The following is a 16,646-nucleotide window of genomic DNA, read 5'->3' as shown; positions in this document are numbered from 1 at the left end:
GCATTAAAAGTTCAGCAATAGAAAAATTGGGACACGCGGAAATATATAGGAACAAACCATGGTTCGACCAAGAATGCATTAAACTAGCAGAGAAGAGAAAGCAGGCAAAATTACGGTGGCTAGAAAATCCGAATGAAACAACTACACAAAATTTCGCAGATATCAGGCGGGAAACTTCCGAAACTTTTAGAACAAAGAAACGGAATTTTTTAAAAGCTAAAATTAAGGAACTTGAAGATAATAGTAAAAATAAAAATATTCGGGACATGTATAAGGGGATCAGCGAATTTAAGAAAGGCTATCAACCTCGTGCTTATATATTAAAGAAATCTGACGGAACAGTTCTCACCGATACGGATAGCCTCTTAAATAGATGGAAAGATTTCTTTGACGATTTGCTGAACACGCAGCCAAAAACTAATGTGCGTGGAGAAAAGGAGATACACACCGCAGAACCGTATATTCCAGAACCCAATCGAATAGAAGTGGAAGCCGCTATAAAGAAATTGAAGAAACACAAATCTCCGGGTGTAGATGAAATTCCGGCTGAGTTAATTTTAGCTGGAGGCGAAAAATTGTGGAACAAGATACACAAACTCATTCTCCTTATCTGGAACAAGGAAGAATTGCCACAAGAGTGGAAAGAATCAATCATTGTTCCAATTCACAAGAAAGGCGACAAAACTGACTGTAATAATTATCGAGGCATTTCTCTTCTGTCAACATCCTATAAAATCCTTTCAAATATTCTGTTAGCAAGATTGACCCCATACGCAGATGAAATTATTGGAGATTATCAGTGCGAATTTAGACGAAATCAATCAATTATCGACCAAATATTTACCATTCGCCAAATACTCGAAAAGAAGTGGGAATACAATACCCCGGTACATCAACTATTTATTGATTTTAGAAAGGCTTACGACTCGGTCAGGAGAGAAACATTATACAACGTTCTTACAGAACTTGGAATACCGAGAAAGCTAATTAGATTAATTAAGATATGTTTAAGTGAATCCCAAAGTAAAGTCCGGGTAGGAAAATTTTTGTCCACGAGCTTCCACGTCGAAAATGGCCTGAAACAAGGAGATGCGTTGTCGCCATTATTATTTAACTTTGTGCTGGAATACGCCATAAGGAAAATCAAAGATAGCAACCAGGGCCTAGAGTTGAACGGCATTCACCAGGTTATGACATATGCTGATGATGTAAATTTAATAGGGGATGATAGGAGAACAGTAGAAATAAATGCAGAGATCTTATTAAACGCTTGCAGGGACATGGGTTTAGAAGTAAATGCAGAGAAAACTAAATACATGGAAGTGCGTCGGGACCGTAATACGGCAAATTGTGGAGGCGTTAAAATATTAAACAATGCTTTTGATAAAGTGGATACTTTCAAATATTTAGGATCAATATTAACAGACGAAAATCATATTCACGAAGAAATTAAATGTCGACTAAAAGCAGGAAATTCGTGTTACTATTCGGTTCAAAATCTCTTGTCGTCGCGAATTCTGTCGAGGAATTTGAAGCTTAAAATATATAAAACGATAATCATGCCTGTTGTTCTGTATGGTTGTGAAACATGGTCGCTTACTCTGAGGGAAGAACATAGACTGAAAGTATTTGAGAACAGGATCCTGAGAAGAATATTCGGACCCAAGAGGAACGAGAATGGGGAATGGCGGAAGCTTCATAACGAGGAACTACATAGTTTATACGGTTTACCCAACATTGTTAGGGTCGTCAAGTCTAGGAGGCTTAGGTGGGCAGGTCATGTAGCTAGAATGGAAGAAAGTAGAAACGCTTTCAAAGTCTCGACTGGTAGACCCATAGGAAAACGACCATTAGGAAGACCTAGGCGCAGATGGGAGGACAATATTAAGATGGATCTCGCAGAGATAGGAATGCAAAGTAGAAACTGGATGCAATTAGCTAAGGATAGAAGTCAGTGGAGAGCTTTTGTGAACGCGGCACTGAACCTCCGGGTTCCATAAGCCATAGAGTGAGTTAGTTAGTTAGTTAGTTAGTTATGTTCGTCTTATACTAATACCAAACAAGAGAAAGACAAGCTCAGGATTTCCACTCAAGACCAATACGAAGTATTGTGTAGTGAAGTTGGATAGTATTAACAACTATAGAACATAATATACAAAATAACGGAAAGAGACAAATGAAACTGTTACTTGCGTAAAACAATGAACAGAAATAAATATACTCTTTAGGAAGGATCTACTACATGGTAGTGAAACAGATATTTTCTCCTAAATTCGGTGTTGCCAACAAAATTCGAACAGGACGACAGCTCTCGGCGAGAATAGGGGGTGAGCAAAAGCTGCTGATGTCCGTCACGTGAATAAGGAATGGAATGTCTGAAATGTTTTGGCGAAGAAAAAAGTAGTCTGGAAACTCCGAGTGTTTGATGTTGCTTTGTTATTTGACACTTTCAACCTGCTTTCAACAGAATATTTCTTCTTCCATTGAAAAGGAATGATCTATATATGCAGGCAAGTTGGTCAATGTTTGTTCATTTCCCCCTTCCCTATATAGAAAGGAAGAACCCACATGTGTAAGTCATTAATCACAGTGTAATGGGGACTAAAGCTATGGCAACGTCGTTCAACAAAAATCAAGTTGCAATGTCAGTAGGAAGAGGATATGACTGTTCGGACAGTTCCGATTACCACCCACTTAGGTTTTTAAGATTATGCTAGTACAATACACCACAAAGTTTTAAAGTTTGTTTCTAGAAGATCGGGTACTTTGCTTGATTTTAATGAAATATTCACTTTTCATAGACATCAACTGGATGCGAAAATTTGTACAGTATCCTGTTGTGCATTATCTTAAGATTTGCAGGAGGTAAAATTTTGTCTATTTGCTCGCAGCTAACGTACTTTTCAGACCGAAAACCGTAAAACTTACTCCCAAGAGTAAACTACTACTCCCAAATTTTTCCCAAAAAAATTGACTTATACCAGAGAATAGAGTTCTAAATGAGATATTGATGTGTTAAGTTTAAATAAAGAAAGAGCCGTTTTTTAGAAAATCGAAATTTTTCATTTTCATTCTTTAGTAAAACTCTATGTTTGTGAATAGCAAGAAAAATTTCGAGAGAGAAAACCTTAGAGAATCTTTTAAAAAAGCACAATTTTAAAATTTGGTGCGGATGCGTTAAATGGTATGGCCTCTAGGCGAGTAAATATGTTTACATCAGGACGGACGGGCGGATGGATATTCGAGAGCAGCTTTTCGTGGTAGAAGCCACGGAACGTGTAAATCCGTTGAAATCACGAATTCCACTTTTATACGATCATCATTCTCTCTCTTTTATCTCTTAAAAATAAAATAGTATAAAGCCTTTTTATCTAGTGACAAAAAATGAATTGTATGAAGCGCCATAGCAAACAATACGATGAAATGCAGAATCAAAATAGCGACCCACAGAACAATTTACAGCTATTTGGCTGCTCTTAATCCCCCCTCCCACCTCTCTTTCTATCTGATGAAGTTTTGAGCGAAAGTACTTCGGTATATTTTTAAGTAAGTGAAGTTATTTTCACTCTTTGAGGACTGACGGATTTTAAAAGTGTATAATTTTAATATGGTCAGAGATACAAAAGAAAAAAAACATGCATTTTAAAGGAAAACTTAAAGTTTATTTGGTCTTACTTACAAGTCATTCCAAATCAGTGTAATTCCACGTGAGCTCCATTTCTAACTTTTACAATATCTAGCGTGAACTCAATCTCTCTCCACGTATTCTGTAACATCTGAGGTGTTACTGAAGCAATCACATTCCTAATACGGTTCTTCAGTTTATCAAGGTTACGGACCTTTTCACCAGAATACACAAGGTCTTTCACATACCCCGCACAGGAAGAAGTCCAGGGGCACACTTTTTGTCTCTGCAAACCACCACACGCATTGCGCTTTTTCGACTGCCGACGTCATTTCTGTTTATCGGCGGTACTAGCGCCGTCACCGGTAGTTGTTCAAGTATGAACATTTGCTGAACAAAACTTTGAGTTTTCCTTCAATATGAATGTTCTTTTATGATTATTATTATTATTATTATTATTATTATTATTATTATTATTATTATTATTATTATTATTATTATTATTATTATTATTCTGTATCTCTGACCATATTAAAACTATACACTTTTAAAACCAGTCAGTCCCATTCCAGACACCCTGTATGTAATAAAAACATATCCTAAATGTGCTGCAACCGGAAATTCGACAAAGTAATATGGGTTGCATATAACCAAAAGATTGGAAACTTCTTTCTAGTTAGCTTGTATTTGACGACGGAAGTCATTAACATAGCTTCCCTACAAACAGGATAGATTTCTTCATGGACCTGTGCAGCATTTGCGCGTTTATCGAAATAAAATTGTAAAATATCTTACGAAAAGTTTATCTATAAAAATTTTTTGGAGTCGTGCCAAACCAAAATTACTCTTGAAATCATTTCATATTAGACGTTCATTTGTTCGGCTTGGCACGAGTTCAAGAATCTAAATTAGATAATAATCGATTTCATCTATCAAATTCATGTTTTCCCTTTGGACAAAATATATAAAATGACAAATAATATAGATATTTATGCTGATTGCCTTACAAGGTTTAAAAGGGAAATTGTAAATATATTACTTCATGAAAGATGAGCACTGTAATTGGGTATAATACCTGTTGTGTTCTGTTTCAATAAAAATAAATAAATAAATAAATAAATATAGTTAAACAATAACTAAAAAATTTGAGTTATTCCTAATTTTGGGCTGTATCTCATTAACTATCGTCTTGCTAGTCATATTGAAAAGCTTGACTAGATTTAGAAAATAAAGAAAGGGACATTTGACCAACTGGCATAATTTGATTCGATAGGTATAATGAACAATACAAAGGATGCAAGCCTGAATAAGATATGGCGACTCGTTACCACCACTAAATAAGGTCTGATGATTGGATAGAAAACATTAATGTAACTAAGACTGCCACTTCCAATGGCGTTATACCTGCTTGAAGGGTTTTCGTGGTTTCCACTGCCTCCTCCCCTTTCGTCCCTGAAGGTGTAACAGCAGCAACTCTCAAGTCGTAAGTGCTACAGGCGGAGAGATTCTTCAGAGAAGTTTCGAGCTGCGACCTCTCCAGCAACACACTCGATTCCTCCTCCGTCTCTTTATTCACATACGAAACGTTGTAACGGTGGACACACGTCAAGCCATCCTGCAGAGTCGGAGCAGACCAATTCAGGTGGAGCATAAACGCTTCTCTCGTCACTGTCATATTCTGCGGTGGACCAGGAACTGAAATCAAAATAAAAATATGAAGGAAAATAAAAATACTTATGGATATAGTAGCATCAATCACTATTTGAGTGTTAATTGATAAAGCTAAATACTCTTTTACTGTTACGTTAAGCAAAACATATCCTAAAGAATTATATAGAAAGAAAACAAAGGTAAATCACAATAAAAACACGATGAAACATATCCAACAGTACGCATCGATGAATACTGTTTCTTAGTTTCAGAAACTTGTTACACAGAATCACAATAATGTGACCGTTTTGAATAATGAATTACATGTAGGTTGGTTCAGATCTTTTGGGAGATAAACACATTCTTTGCAGGTAGGAATTTTTAGGAGTTATTTTGTGAACATATTTCTTCTATGGAAGGTTCAAGTGTCATGAGATTGAGACGATTGATAGAAGAAAATGTAATTAATTGATGACATAATTTAGTGATTTATAGACCATTGTAGTGTACAGTCAGTGACAAAAGTTCTTTCCGTTTGGTAAAATTTATTTTGGAAATAATGGTGGTATGGCTGAAACTTACAGAAAATTACATTCTTTTTAATTTATTGAAAACAGTACTCAAATTGTCCTTCCATTCTGAAGTTATTTACGAAACTAATTTCATCAAATAGGAAGAACTTTTGTCGCTGACTGTACATATTTCTGGGCATTACCAGCATCTATGAAGGATGACGTCCCACAGTGAGTATACTATCCGGATAAATGAGGAAGAAAGTGGCTGGGACTTGTAAATTAGGTACCTTTTCCTGATCAGGTTGGTGTAAATGAGGAAACTCTGACTCAGGACGTGACTTGAAAAAGCTCTTATACCTTTTTCAATAGAGTGCCTCCACCGGGAATAGAACCCGGGACCACTCACATCAAACGCGAGATCGTTAGCGACTATGCTACCCGATGCCACAGTGGTGTGGTTTGACTTGAACAAAGAAAAAAATGAAATCTTTAAGTTTTACGTCCCACGGTTATGCCGGTTGGGCTAAAGGAGACGGTGATAATGAGAAATGAGTGAAATAGTGGAATGAAGAAAGTGGGAGGAAACGGGAGAACCCCGAGAAAACCCACGAGCACGGTGTTTGTCCACAACCGGCGCGAGCTGGGATCGAACCAGGGACCCCAAGCACCGGAGGTGAACGCTCTCGCACTGAACAAGCGCGCCCCCTCAAAAAGTAGTACGAGATTAAGGAATCTATGAGCATTCGATTAAACTGATCTTTCTTACTGTAACAGCAAATAGTTGTGCTAGAAGAATCCGTAATATGATAGATTCTGTATCACACACCGTTTTGAATTGTTAGCAACAACTTCACGACGTTTCCGAGGTAATTCGGTTCTATCATCAGGTAAAATGATTAAAAGGAAGATTAAGGATTGGCAAAAACCAGTGGCGTCTCTGGCGGAACATGTTCCCGAAATCATGTACAGAAGAGAAACTGGATGAACGCTGAAATTACTTATATGGACGAAGTAAAGAAACAGGAATAACATATGAATGTTATATTTGTTGTTACTAGTACTATTACATTGTGTATATACTTATATGAAACTTGCCTTTTGAGAAGGAATTATCTTTGAGTGCCGTAGTGTGATGGAATAAAACAAGAGAGGAAAACCATAAAGGATCACATTGAAGTATCTAATTCTTAAGACAAAGATGTTGAACGCCAACGGCAAGAAAAGGACGCAAAAGTTGTCAGTTCACAATCTTGTGCTGACTGAGGTGGCTAACTAAATAATATATCTACGAAGAAAAGTAATAGACGAAAGGTGGATACTGAAAAATTGAAACTGAGGAAGAAAGAACATATTTGTTTTAAATTTCGAAGAAAAGTAGATGAGTTGAGGGAAAGTAGATACAGGAACTAACTAGTTGTGGGAAGGCTTTGAACTCTGCGAGTAAAGGTAGGTATCATGAAGGTAGAACAGATGAGAAGAATGAGCTACAGAAGGAACTTTGGAAAACTATTGTAAGGATCCCCACGTCGCCGTACCATGCAATAAGCCATGCGTACTACACGTGTTGATAATAAACACAAACAAGCAGACGACGATCCCGAAGAGGAGTCGTCCACCATCGCCAACAGTCGGAAGGACGAGGATTATCGAGGAAAGCCGACAATACAGGATAAAAGGGAACTGCACGCCTCGACCAACATCAATCTCCCACGGATTGATCGAAACACCTAAAACCCCTATCACGACGCACGGTCACCGAGAGTACCTCACCTCAAAGCCCACGACGCTTGGTCCCCGGGTTCCTATCTTAATCTTACCCAAATAGATATTAGAGGACTTTTTTTTTTAATTATAAATTGTGTATATAAGAAGACTTTTTATAATAAAAAGGTGAAGGGAAAGTCCAAATCCCGAGTACATTTTATTACTCTACCCAAGAAATTTTACACTATGGAAAGTAAAGTATGTAAACAAAGTTGCATTGAAGGATGTAAAATAATGTAAGGAAAGTTAAACTGCGAATTAAGGCAAATCAACAAAGATTGGGGAAAATATGAACAATTAGTTTCTGGATACCACTCGTAAATGAAAACTTCTCAAACAAAGGAAAGGAAATGTATCCGTTGATTCAGAAAAGCTTTCAATTGATTGATGGGGCCGCGGTGGCTCAGTGGTAGAGTGTTCACCTCTGGTGCATGGGGTCCCGGGTTCAAACCCTGCTCCCGCCAAGTGAACTTTGTGGTGGACAAACACCATGTGCGTGGGTTTTCTCGGGGTTCTCCCGTTTCCTCCCACTTTCTTCATTCCACCATTTCATTCATTTCTCATAATCACCGTCTCCTTTAGTCTAACCGGCATAACCGTGGGACGTAAAACTCAAAGATTTCATTTCATTTCAATTGATTGAACTGGGTAATCAGAGATCGTTACATATGAACCAACGATTAGAAGTTAGAATAGTGAAGTTAGGAGAGATGTTAGACAAAAATTCTGTCTCTAAGTGACATTATTTACTATCTACAAGAGTAGCAAAGATTTTCATTAGGGAACAATTTAATTTGAAAGGAACCAGAAGGACTAGGGTGGTTGCTGCTGCGGAATCTGAGTCGAAAATATAACATGATGACAGAAAAGATAAAGAAAAACTGTAAAAAATAGTTGAGATTAAAATAAAGATTAAAGGAATTGTGTCTGATATGATCGAAGCTGTGACAATTGTAGACATCTCAGCAAACAAAGTAGAATAGATGGCTAGTTTTCAAAACTTAGGTAGTAATGCTAACGAATGTATGAAATGTAAACAGTAAATAAAGAGGAACAAGAAAAATGGTGAAATATCTTCAAGATAATTGTAGTTATATAATGATGAGAAGTACATTATGTGAGTCACTGAATGAAGAGTTACAAGAACGAGTTAAATGTTGAATATTCCATTGTACGGAGCAGAAACGTGCAAGTTACGAAAAGACGACAAAAAATATTGTACTTGGGTGCTCTGAAATTTGTATGTTGAGAAGAATTTAAAAAGAAAGAAAAAAACTTAGCTGACTGGAAAATAATTTAAAAAGACATTAGGACCTTGTTGGAAGAAAAAAATGGTACTTTGAGTGACGCGATGGAACAGAAACAAGGATTTTAGAGAAATATAAAATTTATGGATAATATTAATGGTATAATTGCTACAAAAAAACAAGTTCCCTGATGATGATACTATATGAAAACTTCTAAGTATGTAGCAAGTAACTTACCAGTGACGGAAGAATATAATACTCAAATGATTAATTGTATTGGTAGAGGGAGAAACTTTATCCCGTTACCTGAAGTAGTTTCCTCATTTACCTCATATCTTTGTATGTATTTTTCGTTAGGATTTACAAACATTCTTTGTTGTAGTCCTCCCACGCCCATGGTATAAAACGTTACGGAATAATTATCTTAGTCCACTAGTTTAAAAATCTTTTACAAACAGCTGCGTTTGTCTACGTTAATAGTTTCATATAACTGTACACGCGAACAAATACAGTGCACAGCTGTACAAAGAACGTAGTTTAGACTGACGCAGCTTCCATAAAAGGTTTTTAAATTAGCTCACTAAGATTTATAAATATTTAACGCTCTTTTCGCAAATTCCAATTAGCTCTCAAATATCGTGAAGTTGCTATTTTCAATTTTCAGTGATGAGTGACATTTCTTTTTTATTTAAATAGATAACATCCATTTTTGTTTAGTTCAATTATAGGGTATACCATTTTCGAATTCCTTGAAAAAAGCTTGAGCACTTTCGATCGTCTATAATTATCAGGATCAAAAGAAAGACTGACAAAAGATCGAAGAAAAAGAAAGAAAAATAATATAGTAACAGACATTTACATTACAAAAATGGATTATGACAACTTGTCACTGTTTTTCACTTTCGAAGAAATAAGCAGTAATTGGTAGCCATGTTTTCCGGATGGAAGTTTTAAATTTTCAAAGTTTCTACTTGCAATATGACAAAGAATTGTGATGGCTCGAGATTCATATGAGATTCAGTTGAATCATAAATAATAGAATGTGAGATTCAAATGCACGGAAACAGGAACAAGACGAAAAGAGGGATTAGGCATTGTTAAAAGAGTGAACTATTACTAATATATTCAGTTTCCTTGCCTTGTTCCTTTGTCTTCTGGTCGGTGAAAGTAGGTTCTCCTGTCAGGGAGTTGCTGCCCTTCGCCGCCACGGAGACATTGTACATGGTGCACCCCTGCAAGTTATTCACCGTATACGTTATTTGGTCTTCATTTATACTGGCTACATGGATGTTAGCGCCACTGGAGAACACGTGGAGGATGTAGCCTCTCAAGCACTGACGGTTCTCCTTTGGAGCAAGCCACGCAATCGTTAAGTTATGCGCTTCCACATTTCCTATTGTAAGATTTTGCACCTTTCCGGGAGCTACAAATAAGAATAATAAATTAAACCATAAGAAAAAATACAGAAGAAAAAAAAATTGAACAATTCTTAATGTACCCAAGTTAGAGGAAAGAATATATCTGTTTAGCCTATTACTCTCAATGATAAAGTATGAATTAAGGAAACCTAAACAATTAAATTTTATAACATAATTACAATATTACACATTATTACAATATTAGTAAAACTCATTACAGCACAGGTATAATAAACTACCGAATTCTGCCAAACAAATGGCCAATTTGCAATTTAAAAGACATCTTAAATTATTGTTACACAATACCCTATTCTATATTATAGAGAAATACCTTCAATAAGTGCATAAGATCAAGATTAAAATTTACTGTGTGTTGGGTGTTGGGTATATATATATAGGGTGTTTCAAAACAACACCGACAACGTTTGGAAAATGATTCCTGACACCAAGATAAGACAAAAAGTATAGACCATTCTGGGTGCACAAATGCTTCCTTTCGGAGTTATAGGCTGCCGAAAACATGAAAAAATGAACTTTAAAAGGTCTATAGCTCCAATACTACGGGACTTGACCATAGTCAGTTCAAGACTTCAATTAAGAACTAATGTGTGCCCTATCCAAATATCCAAGTTTCAGAATCCTGTGGTACTTCCGCAACAATTTTTATAGAGGTAGTTGGTGAGCACTTCAGATTATATGTCTGTAGCCTAACTATATTTAATTATTAAACTATATGATATTAATATTTAAAAATTACATTACTGTTTTAGTATTATTGTTATGTTGTATTTTTATTTGAATGCATAGTATGTGTAAACTTTCTTTTCAATTTTTTTTTTTTTTTTTTTTTAATTTCCTGACGAAGCTATGTACCTAGAGTTTCTTAAGCGGAAAATTAAATACAGTATACAATTTTAATACATTCAATAATAGAAGTTCACAATGAAATTCCGGCACTGATCTCATTGAATTTCCATGCCTGAGTAATTAAATATTCCCTGACTCACAACATTCCAAATACTATCATTTATGGCTAGGTTTAGAAATATAAATATAAATAGAAATAATAATAATAATAGACCTTCACAATCCACATAGTCGTCCAATGCTGTCCAGTTTATGTATTTATTTATTTATTTTATTTTTTAAAATTTTTTGTTAGTATCAGAAGCTTACTTTTCTACTATAAATACTTGTTACGAATCAAACTTCTTGTATTTAGAATATAGAAGGCTTATACCCAACAATGTTGTCTTTAATATCTCAATGTTTTGAATACATAAACATATAATTTAGCCTATCTCCTTCATTATCTGCAACCTCTGAAGTTTTAACATCTTTCAACGTTCCTTAAGCTTCTTCATTTCTACGAGAATTATCTTCCTCCAGACTTTTTCTTATCTTTTTGGATATCCATTTGATGTTTTCTTAATATAATTTAGCCTATCTCCTTCATTATCTGCAACCTCTGAAGTTTTAACATCTTTCAACGTTCCTTAAGCTTCTTCATTTCTACGAGAATTATCTTCCTCCAGACTTTTTCTTATCTTTTTGGATATCCATTTGATGTTTTCTTAATATCTTCTGTAGACAGCTAACGAACATTATTTGACTTTTCTGTGAAATGTAGCCGATTTCCCTGACTCTTGGTATATTTTGAAGCATTTTCCACTTTCAAGGTCAGTGTGAATCCTCTAGTAAACAAACTATAAAGCAAATGGATTGCATTGGAGTTTCCTACATTTAGTGCCGTGCCGTGGAGAGGGCGAATGGGGCAACGGCCCCGGACATCGAAGTAAGGGAGCGCAAAATTCGGCAGGAAAAAAGAAAAGAAAAGAAGGAAAGAAAAAAGAGAGAGGAAAAATTACTTGGAATATTTTAGACAACAGGAGATAATGTTACTCTTGTTAGGGAAATGCACGTGGACATATATAAAATGGAAGAGAAAAAGTAATAAAAAGTGCTCAAAATTAAGGAAAAGCAGGATTTATTTCTGAAAATGTTCTTACGCTTCGCGCCAACCACGGTGGCGCTCCGCGGCTGGTCTGTCAACTTCACTCATATGTACGGGGGCACCGTCGTATACTCTCGCCCTGGGCGCTGATTTTCCACGGCACGGCACTGAATACATTGGAACAAAAGCGAGAAGTGCTTGTCATTATGATATATGGGCCGATGTTCTTATTAGCACATTTTCTTCACGAAAGCAAATTGCATGTACTGTACGTATAGTAGAAGTAAGACCAAATATTATGTACTTGCTCACCCATATATAACAGCATGCAAACAAGTGCTTTTTAGAATGTAGAAAACGTCTTTTTTCTTTCTTTTATCGAATCGAATAATTTGTTTCTATAGTCTGAGACCATCTATAATTTCACCGAAAAATCCGAAATTTTGTGGTTTGATGTAATGTTACTTGCTTCCGAGTAGAATTGTCTCGAATATTTTTATCAATTTTAGACATTTTTAACAATAATAATAATAATAATAATAATAATAATAATAATAATAATAATAATAATAATAATAATAATAATAATAATAATAATAATAGTAATAATAAAAAGTATTTTCAAATATATGAAGAGAATAAAGAACTATGTTGTGGGATTTAACGATGAATTGCTCCGCTACTTTGTTTATTATTTACGTGAAATTTGCCTTTAGATTTCGTTGTTAACATTGTATTTCTTTTTCCTTCTGTAATTGTCAGAAACAATCCCCTACATAAAGAGAAAAGGAACTCAACTCTAAATACAGTAAACACTTACCTTCGTCCATTGTCTTCTCTACAACATGATTCGAATCTCCTTTTGTGCCGCTCGGCGTGGATGGCGTTATATTAACTAAATACTGCGTGCAAGCATCTAAATTCCAAATACTGAAATGTGTCTCATTTGTGGCATAAGAATGCTCTGCCAAAGTCTGCTGTGTATTCACCACCTTTGAATGTGTCGTCATGTGATCAGGTACCTTGTACACATCGATTAGGTATCTTTCAACGCAAAGGGCATTTTCGTCAGGCGGATCCCAACTTACGTTTAAGACATTTGGGCCAACATTTACAACCAGATTCCTCGGCTGTCTAGGTGCTGCAACAAATCAAACAACGGAACGTAAACGGAAAATATGTACAACACAATTTAATAAAATACTTATCTTCATATAATTACGAAGTTTTAAATTCATTGTTATTTAGGCAAAAGATTATATAGTAAACCATGGTATCTATGAATTTTAAAATAAGAGTTATATTTACTAAAATGCTACTCTTTACATAATAATTTTAAGTCCGCTGTAGGATCATTTTGTGTCTACTGATTTTTGAGTTCTTCGTTATAGAAACATTCAGATCCCTTAAGTAATATATGTACGCTTAAATCACCAGTTCACAACCACGCGAACAAGACTTATTCTATTTGTAATTTATTCATTGCAGCTTTGCAAAATTCAAGATAGCTAATAAAACTCAACTGACTAATAGCCGAAACTGTAACACAGATATATAATCTTAAAAATATATATACTGCTTTGGTCACTTGAGTTTTATTAGCTAACTTATTCTATTGACTCTCACCAAAGAAATTCTGTCTGCCAGTTTGTTGTTTGGTCACAATGAGGAAACTTTATTGCAAGTGATGTGTTAATATACACGGTGGAGCAAAGGAAACGCATGTTTTTTAAACTGCTAGTACTGAGCGACAAGTAGAGGTATTCACGTCCAAAATTTGTAATAGGAAGGGGAACATGTAACAGTTTTCGGGTTGATTTGCAGCAAACCACATCTGACTTCTCAACTTATCTCTACACTTTTAAATACAGCCTGGTCCGGAAGTGGATGTACCCCTAATTGGTGTTTTCTGATGGTTTTAGGTTTTACTCACATTTGTTTGGTAACATTGCTTGGCATTGTCTGGTAACATTGCTATCCATATTCATTTGTTTTCTGCTTGGTAACAGTTATTTGCAGGAAGTTGGAGTAATCAACAATGTGTGATCAAAGTTCATATAGCATTGAACAAAGATTAATTGTTGCGGTTTGGCTTTATGAAAGGCGTTACACAGGTGACACTATGGAAAGTGTTAAAGCGAAATTTACAGAACGCTTTGGTATTAATCCACCAAGAAAAGCAACAATGTTGGGGTGGGACAAACGTGCATTTGCTACGGGCAATGTGAAAGACCTTCCCCGAGGCGGTCGAACGATAAAACTGAGAGAAACGTGCCGTGAAGTGGAAGCATCAGTGCAGCAGTCGCCTTCAAAATCAACACGTAGAAGGTCTTCGAAGCTTGGTATTCCTCGGACCATCATGATGAGGCACATGAAAGATCTAAAATTGAAGGTTTACCGTCCAATGCATGTGAATGAACTGAGTGACGCCGACATGGATGCGCGGAAAGAGGCATGCAGAACTCTCCTTAAGGCGTTCCCTTCCAAGCGATCCCGTGGTGCAGTCCTCTTCACAGTCGAGTGTGCTATCTACTGGAGTATGCATTCTCGGAACGTTGTAATGTAGTGTAAAGAAAACCCCCGGTTTTACAAAGAGATGGAGAGAAACCACCACACGTGATGGTGTGGGAAACACACATTTTTGGGCCTTACTTCTTCGAAGACAAGGTTAATGGACATTCATACCTGGAGATGCTTAATGAGTAGTTGGTGCCTCAACTGGAAGAAAATGGTATCAAAGACACTGTTGTGATACAGCAGGATGGAGCACTGGCGCACTTCGCGATTTACGTGCGCAATTACCTGAATCAGACGTTTCCTGGCCGCTGGATTGGAAAAGGTTGTGCACCTTCACTAGCTCCCTTTGTCTGGCCCCCAAGAAGTCCCGATCTTACGACACTAGACACCAGTCTCTCGGGTTTCATAAAGCAACAAATAAGAAACACCCGATATCACACAACGTAGGAGAAACACGCCTTCACTCTGCTGACTCTGGGGTATCCCTGCAAAACATCTGCGAGAAATTGGCGCAGAATTCAATTGTGTTACAACATGGATGGTGATCATACCGATGTTTATGACTCTTAAGACTTCAAGATAACTGTACAGACATTCTACCACAACTAACACTAACTGTTGAAGCTAAACGGTTCGGGACCAACCTGTAGTTATTACCTTCCAAATTATTGTTTAATTATTTATAATTCCCTTTCCAAACTTACAAGATACTTTTGGCTCACATTGTATACTTTAAATCCATTCAAAATGTAAATTCGCTTGGAACACCATTTAATACTATTCAATTGAGTTATTTTTTCTCGTGGGATACTTTGGTGTGATATGTAACCATTTTAGGGGATGAGACTTAAAGAAAACTCCAAAGTAGAAAACTAAGGACCAGTGGCGAAGCGTACTATGAGGCTCTGAGGCCGGGCCTACCCTGTTTTCCACCATATATATTTTTTTATATTTGGTATATTCTAAAATAAAGTCAATACTTCATCATTTCGTTTTTTTGGGTAACAAAAAAGTAGGTTGGAAACACTCGGATTAAATTCCGTCTGAGCCTCACCAGCTCGCTAGACAGGTTTACGGGCTACGCTGCTCAGGGAGCAAAGCTATTTTTGTTTCGGATTGCACGCATAGTTGGGAAGGTGCGAAGGCTCGCCTCTGGGAGTTTAGTTTTAACGTTGAAAACATCTTTCAATGCTAATATGTTATGAAATGATTTCCTTAACACAGAGTAAGAAGTTTCTGTGTAGAATTATGTATTTCTGTTAGTGATAACTTGTTTAATTTAGGTATATGGAGCCTGAATAGCATATAGAATATCATTCTGATACATTAAACATATATATAAATTTACAAACGCTACCGTACAAAATAAAATAATTATATTTGGGTGTAATTTTAGTTGAGTTTTCCATTTCATAGAATCAGTGGAGTATTTACGATTTTTTTCGGGGACTTTGCTTGTTTCGAGAGAGGCTCTGCTAACTTTATTCCTGGAAATGTGAAAATTCTGTAATATATATATAAAACAATAAAAAATTGCGATAAAATTTCGGTGAGTGCTTAAGCCCGGAAGCCACCCCCTTAAATATGCCACTTTACATACAATATACAATAATAAATACTATATTAATACAATACAATATTAAATATCTTACGTTGATTCAAATGAAGTTCCTTCTGAGCATTAACATTTCTAATGAACTCATTATCACGTGATGCAATAATTAAATGCAGTATTGTACTTACTTTAAAGTGGGAGATGCAAGTAACAAACGTTTATCCAAAAAAATTGACAGCTAACTGTTAAGAACGTACTTTCTTTTTCTCTCCCTCCATTTTCAAATATACAGGAAATGTAAACAGCAACTGAGAAGGAAATTCCCCTCATCGCCCCCCCCCCCTGCAAATCCCAGACAGAAGAAAGTATGAACTACACTTCAAAATATTTTTAGTGGAACT

At 36.1% G+C, this 16,646-nt stretch overlaps 1 protein-coding gene across 2 annotated transcripts in view; it reads right to left on the bottom strand.

Moving 5' to 3' along the window:
• Ptp52F (Protein tyrosine phosphatase 52F) overlaps positions 1-16,646 on the bottom strand; it is a 220,511-nt gene that overhangs the window by 48,976 nt on the left and 154,889 nt on the right. For both annotated transcript variants that reach the window (XM_081737647.1, XM_081737646.1), the window contains exons 6-8: positions 12,994-13,314; positions 9,940-10,224; positions 5,030-5,320 (exon numbers count right to left, since the gene is read on the bottom strand). In XM_081737647.1, coding sequence (XP_081593773.1) covers positions 5,030-5,320; positions 9,940-10,224; positions 12,994-13,314 — 897 coding nt within the window. The remainder of the gene's footprint in view (positions 1-5,029; positions 5,321-9,939; positions 10,225-12,993; positions 13,315-16,646) is intronic.

The sequence above is a fragment of the Thermobia domestica genome, chromosome 14 (assembly GCF_964235325.1).
Source record: "Thermobia domestica chromosome 14, izTheDome1.hap1.1, whole genome shotgun sequence".
NCBI lineage: Eukaryota > Metazoa > Arthropoda > Insecta > Zygentoma > Lepismatidae > Thermobia > Thermobia domestica.
This window is presented reverse-complemented; position numbering and strand designations above follow the sequence as displayed.